This window comes from Colobus angolensis, unplaced genomic scaffold (assembly GCF_000951035.1).
Source record: "Colobus angolensis palliatus isolate OR3802 unplaced genomic scaffold, Cang.pa_1.0 Scaffold90, whole genome shotgun sequence".
Classification (NCBI taxonomy): Eukaryota; Metazoa; Chordata; class Mammalia; order Primates; family Cercopithecidae; genus Colobus; species Colobus angolensis.
In genome coordinates, this window is record NW_012122932.1 from 2,021,913 (window position 1) to 2,028,929 (window position 7,017).

At 39.4% G+C, this 7,017-nt stretch overlaps 1 protein-coding gene across 1 annotated transcript; it reads left to right on the forward strand.

Annotated features, from left to right (window-relative positions):
- The first annotated feature begins 1,007 nt into the window (after positions 1-1,007).
- Positions 1,008-4,479, forward strand: SCGB3A2 (secretoglobin, family 3A, member 2). The gene is made up of 3 exons (XM_011931507.1): positions 1,008-1,155; positions 3,749-3,951; positions 4,313-4,479. The coding sequence occupies exons 1-3, from the start codon at positions 1,101-1,103 to the stop codon at positions 4,334-4,336; spliced, it is 282 nt and encodes a 93-aa protein (XP_011786897.1). The 5' UTR covers positions 1,008-1,100; the 3' UTR covers positions 4,337-4,479.
- Positions 4,480-7,017: the final 2,538 nt, after the last annotated feature.

Here is a 7,017-nt window from a genome sequence, read left to right on the forward strand (position 1 = left end):
CTATTTCATCCCTTCATGGTTCTTTCTTAACCTCTTCCTTGCATGTCAGGCCTACCTGATGCCCCAAAGAACTCCAGGACTTGTGCTCACAACTGAAGTTGTCCTGAGGTCCTGTGGCTGAACCCTGGATCCAGAAAGACAGCCTTGGAAACAAATTGCTCTCCTATAGCCAGCACCTTATTATTATGTATTTTTGAATGATTTTATTGGATTCGATTGCCAAATAATCTTGCAAAAGACAATTTTCTCCCCAAGCTACACACCTTATGGTTGGTCATGTTATTTATGTTCCCGTTTTAGATGAGAGGACCAATATCATAGATTAAAAACGTCAAATCCAAGGTGACACAAACAGTGAAGATTGAATCCCAGGTTTTTCAGAAGGCACTTTGATGTTAGATCTTAAGCCTACTATTCTATTCAAAGGCTCAGAGCAGACATGCTCTGAACATACTCAAAATAACTGACACTGGAAAAGGTAACAGAGATGTGAAAATCTTGTAGATGTGTGAGTGGGCTGGGGGCAGGTGAGTTCCGGAGGAATGTGGCACTAAATGTCGTTAAACTGACTCTGTATTATACCAGGGCCAAGGGGGCCTCCAGATTGCTTTCACAACTGGGTAGTTCATCAGCTAATGTGATTCTCCAAATTTTAAATGAATAGAAAACTGGAGGAAAATATAGAAAACTAGAGGAAAACACTCCTTCTAATCCCAATATAAATTCTTCACTTCTTTTCAATGTTCTTCCAGGTGAAGGATTCTTTGGGCTCTTTGTTTTCCACTTTTATTTCTGTGCAAGGATTTATGCAAGAGGTACTTGACAATGCTATAATGTAGGGCTTTGTTTTTCATGGGAACACAAGGCAAAGCGGAAAACCCTCCAAACTGTTTAGTGAGAAAACATAACCTTTATCCCTTTATTTGGTGGGGTGAGTCAAGTGGTAGGGACTAGAATTCAACTCTTCAACGGGCATATAAATACATGTGTTTGCAAAAGCAGCCATCACACTTCATATGGCAAGTGGAACCACTGGCTTGGTGGATTTTGCTAGATTTTTCTGATTTTTAAGCTCCTGAAAAATATCCCAGATAACTGTCATGAAGCTGGTAACTATCTTCCTGCTGGTGACCATCAGCCTTTGTAGTTACTCTGGTAAGTAACTGGAATACATCTGGCATATATGATATTTATCTACTTTTATGTTAATAAGAGCACAACCAGTAAGCCTTGCCTCACTGACAGTGGAATATGGTGGTAGGAATTTTATTTATTTTATTTTATTTTTAACTGACACATAATAATTGCACATATTTGCAGGTTTGGAAGAAGTTTTGGAATCACCAAAAATGGTGATGTTGGAAATATTTCAGATCCCCACCATCTAAGCTCTAACCCAATATAAGTATTCTAATACATCCTACATAGGAAGTTAGCCAACTTCCACAGAGGGTCAACAAAGCACATTTCACTGCTGGATATAGGTCACCATTAATTTTTCTTATTTTCCTCAATTTTGAGTTAAAATTTGACTTTATAATTTATGTTGTGCTTTTGAACTATATGGAGTCATTCTTGCTATCATCTCCAGTTATCCAAATTGCTAGCTTAGTTCTCCTGAGATAGCTACATTCATCTTTTCGTCCACTCAATGGATATTTATGGAGAGGCTACAATTTTTTGGGCACTGGATATGCATTGGAAGATTTAGACATGAGTCAGTCACAAACATTGTTCTTAAGGTGCTAGTCTGGTAGGGTAGATAAGGCTTCTATCGAAGTTACTCTAATTCTAGACTACTGTAAACGCACTGTGAGATATCCACATAGAACTCTCTAAGCGTATTGGTGGGTGATGAGTTTAATTTTGAGGTAAGGGTATAGAAGCTGGCTTATTGGAGGAGAATGGGAAGTGGTTTTTTGGGGGGGGTTGGGGGAAATCTATGTAACTATCAGGAAGATGGTTTGGGTACATGGGAAAAGAAGATTTCATGACGGCCACTGCTCATTGAGAGAACAAAAGGCTTTGAAGACCTTCTCCCAGGAAGCTGTAAATACATACAGTGAAGATATTTACCAAAATGTCTGAAATAAGAAGAATGGAGATTAATAATGAAAAATTGATTACTGCCCACACCTACACTGGTAACTTTGACTTGTGATGTTTATTGAATTTCTGAAGGAATTTGTAAGTTCACCAGTTTTGGATATTTCACTGTTCTCTAGTGTCCAGGGACAGGTATCTATGGGCAAAGGTGGCAGCAGAAAGGAGGTGGGGAAAATAAATATCACCCCCTCTGGGTGAGAATTTTGGAGGGACAGTAGGCAATAGAAAATGGGAAAAAGAAAAGATGTACAGGCTCCATTTTAATAATTTGAATAGGGAAATAATAGGTTTCCAAAGGAAAATAAACTATGGCAGGTCTTAGCCAAAAGGAGAATGTGTGTTCTTACATGTGTGCTCACATGCATGTGTACATTTATATATCTGCACATGTTTTTGTAAAAATATATATCATACATATTTTCCTCAACCTCTACTTTTCCCCCCATTCTTCTTCTATGGGAAAGTTATCTTTCTAAAGCCAAAGATATAAAATATAATTTTCCTATGTAAAAGCCTTGATAGCACCCCACTGCCCTCAGGAAAAAAAATCCAAACTCCTTTGTATAACATCCAACAGTTTAAAAAATCTGACTTCACTCAACTTTTGCAGCCTCACTGCCTTTATCTTCCATCCTTTGGTCATAGCCTATTGTAAATCTGCACTCCAGCCTTCTGGGCAGAAGGCTGACCATCCTGTGTATGCACTTTCATCCTAACATTTCCGTGCCTGTATTGGTCATGTTTCTATAATGCTTCTCCTCTTCTTTACCTTATGATCCTGACATTTGCCTCAAGACATAGCTCTAACAACACTTCTGGAAAATTCCTGCACTTTCTCATGTTTGAATTAGTCATCCCTTCCTTGTGTTTCCATAGAGCTTTGTCCATAATGTTAGCATAGCACATGCTACACCGTGGCATACGCAGATCTTTATTGCCAACTGGACTGTGTGAAGTCTCTGAATGGGCATCCTTGTTCTATTTGTCTATGTATCTGCACAGACTAGCACAGAGTTGGTGCTTAATTATGTTTGTAGTGTTGAGTTGAATTGGTTGGGAGCAGTTTCTTGGGCTGTGGTTGGGTCCATTCCTATCCTTATGTGGAGTTTCACTATGGCATCTCTCCTTTAGCCTCAAAGCTGTGAGCTGTGGAGATAGCCACATACAAAATACCATCCTCTTCAGTCAATCACAAGGATCTGTTGAATGCTTACTCTGTGCCAGGGTCAGTTCTAGGCATGGGTGCAGTAGTGAACAAAACATACATTCCTTGTTGTCATGGAGCCTCCATTCTAGTGAGACAATAAAGACAATAAAAATAGCAAATGAAGAGTTGTTTTTTTAGGTAAAAGTAAGAAAAAATAAGTGATGGAGAGTGACAATGGCCATTGCAGGCTTCTCCGAGGAGGTAACATTTGAAGAGAGACCAAATAATGTGAGAAAGAAAGGTATGTAGCTAGCTGAGGAAAAAAAGTTCTAGGGAGATGGAACAGCAGGTGCACAGGGCCAGAGGCAGAAGTTTTTAATGGAAGTAAGATGAGTGGATCTGGAATGGACCTATTGATGGACACAGGGAAAGATGATGAGGTCATAGTCTGGGCCCGGATGTGCCTGTCTCACCTGGTTTCTCTTTTGCCTGCAGCTACTGCCTTCCTCTTCAACAAAGTGCCCCTTCCTGATGACAAGTTGGTACCTTTACCTCTGGACAGCGTACCTCACCTTATGGATCCATTAAATCTTCTTCTGAAAACTCTGGGCATTTCTGTTGAGCACCTTGTGGAGGGTCTAAAGAAGTGTGTGAATGAGCTGGGACCAGAAGCTTCTGAAGCTGTGAAGAAACTGCTGGTAACCACAGCTTGGGAGGCTAATCTGCCAGAGGGGAGGGCGTAGTCACCCTGAATGTCTACCTCATCCTCTTGGCACTTGTAAATGTGCATTTCCACTTTACTGATTACACTCATAGGAAGTTTGCATGTCCTGGAATCTCAGGAAAAATACAATTTCTACATTTCCAGGACGGGTTTTTGAATGACAGTGACATGTGTTATAGTTGTGACATTACCATTTAGCCGAGGTGTAATCACTCTGAGTTTTTGTTTCCCCATCAGTAAAATGGTGGCCAGCAGGATACTGGAAGTGAATATTTTTTGAAACATGCGAATTACATGTAAGCTGCTCTAATTTTTGTTGTCTTTCTGCCTTTCAGGAGGCGCTATCACACTTGGTGTGATGTCAAGATAAAGAAAGAGCAGAGGTGGATGGGGATGGAGGATGATGCTCCTATCTTCCCTGACTGAAACGCACTCTACCAAGTATAGACTAAATGCCCTAAAATGTAGTGACCCGTGAAAAGGACAAATAAAGCAATGAATAGACTTTCAGTAGTCCTGTTTTTATTTCTGGGGACTCCATTCAGAACGATATACCCAGATTAGTTTTTCCTTGGTTCATAAATTTGAGAGAGCCTGTTTTTATAAAGAAAACCTGGAATCTTAAGTAAGACATAATGATTCCTTCTCCTTTCCTTATCTCTAAATTAAACATCTCTATTTTTCCCAACTGTTTTTTATCTCATGGTGTTTCCAGAACCTTCAGTTTCCTAGCCCCCAGCCCAAATAAATGTTTACATTTAAAAAATGAAAAAATAATTTTCAAAATATTGTCTGATAAGACTAGCATCTTACTATCTTAATTGGTTTGGCTTCTGTTTCACTAGAATGCTGGTTTTCATTAAGTTTGTAGTTAAGCTATGGCCACTCAATAGCTTTCACTGATCCTTCCACCAAGTTAGGCCTGTACTACATTATCCTTAGCAAATGGGTGATGAACTATCTTTTCTTTCCTCTACTCTGTCATCTGCAATGATGATAGAATTATCTTTCCAAGGAATTATTCTGGTAATGTCATGACAGCCTGTAGAGTAGATTTCAAGCTTCTGAGCATGGCATGCAAGGCTGTTCATGATCTGGCCTTTGGTTACAAGTCTAGTCTTCTTATCTGCGTTCCTTTCTTCACATGTGCTGTACTCCAGCTGCATTGAACAGATAACTCAATCCTTTTCCCTCTAACATTCTTACACCTTAATGAAAAATCAAGTTTCTTCCTACCTAAAATGTCTGCCACGATTGGCTTTCAGACCTGGCCTGTGCCAGTCTTGGGACTGTTTGCTGTCAGATCCATTTCCTACCCTTCCCCTGCTCTGCTCTGCTCTGCTCTGCGTTGAGAGAGGATAGGAGATGTGATACTGATTGCTGCAGCTTGTATTTCTCAGGTTCCCAAATCAGCTGACATTTGGTCTAGGTTCTGCCCCCGGGAGGTGTAGGCAGTAGATAGGGAGTAGGAAAAGAAGAGAACTATTGTATGGCCCTTTCTGGCTCTGTATTTGGGAGAAGTCTCTGGTAATGGCTGTACCACGTCTGAGGCTCCAGGTCCTGCTAGATAGGCCTGCCTTGGTTCCAGCTTTTGCTGGGTGAGTCCAGCCTCTGGGCTCTGGTTACACTACTTCCTTTCTTTTTCTCTCTAGCTGAAATTGTTAGTGGTTTCCTCCTGTTGTCAGTTTCTGGGTACCTCACCATCACCGAGTTGACTTTTTAGCTATTCTAATGTCTATTCAATCAATTCTTTGCATTACATTCCTTCTGTTCTAAGTACTTTGAGTAGTTTCTATTTCTTAATTGGGTCTTGACTGAGACGATGTTAAATGTTATCTCTAGGGATATTCTCTTTGCCTGATCTTTTCCTACCATTGCCTGACTTCCATTTTTTGACAACTAAAATAGTTTTCACTCTGTGAAATTTTCTATTTTATTTCCTTATTTTATCTATGTCTATAACGATAGATTAGGTTGCCCAGCTGCAGTAACAAATAATCTCAAATGGCAGTGGCCCATGTGCACAGTGTTTGACTTGTTCCTCACACTATATGGCCATCTTTGGTTGATTGTAGCTATGATCAATGTTTTATGAATTCTATAACCGGAGCTGATGGAATAGTCTATCTTGAGAATTTCACTTACTATGTTTACAGGGAAAGAGAACTTGGTGAACCATGAACTAACTCTTAAAGCTTCTTCATAAAAGTGAAGTATATGACTTCCAATCATGTTTAATTGGCCAGAGCAAGTCATGTTTGACTTCTTTAGGAAGGGGATGTATAATTATCCTATAGGAAAGAGCTGTGCCAAATATGATTAATGCAATGTAATTGACCACATTACTCGATGACTTCAAAGTAATTGTCATCTTAGATGCCTCTATCATACTTGCAATTTTCTTTTCTATTGAATTATATGCCATCTTTCCTCCTACCTTAGTTTTCTGCTATTTGACCATTATTTTTCAGTTTCTTTAAATGGCCCTTATTATTTTTGACTTCGCTTGAATGTTGATACCTCCAAAGATTCTAAACTTGATTCCCCTTCTATTTTTGCTCTGTGTATAAACTTTATTGGGGAATCTCATGTATTACCATGGATGCCAATATAATCTTTATGTTAGAAACTCCAACATCTATGGCTGCAATCTGTATCTTTTTTTAAAAAAGAAGAGCTTCAGTTACCTATAGGACATCTCCAAGGGATGCTCTTTTTTAGGTTCAACTCAACACATTTTTACCTGAACTCATTGTCTCTTTCAAAACACATTCCTATGTTCTAATTTGCTATTCAGTTTATAGAGCACAGACATTTTCATGGTTGCCTGAGACAGAGACTTGGGAATAATCCTAAGTACTCCCTGTTGTCAGCCTCCTTTCTGATTGGTAAGCAAGACTTATTATAGACCCTTTTCACATCTACTGCACACATTTTTCATGATCACCACTGGTACTGTTCTTAAAACTTTCTTCTTTCTTTTCCTTCCTTCCTTCCTTCCTTCCTTCCTTCCTTCCTTCCTTCCTTCCTTCCTTCCTTC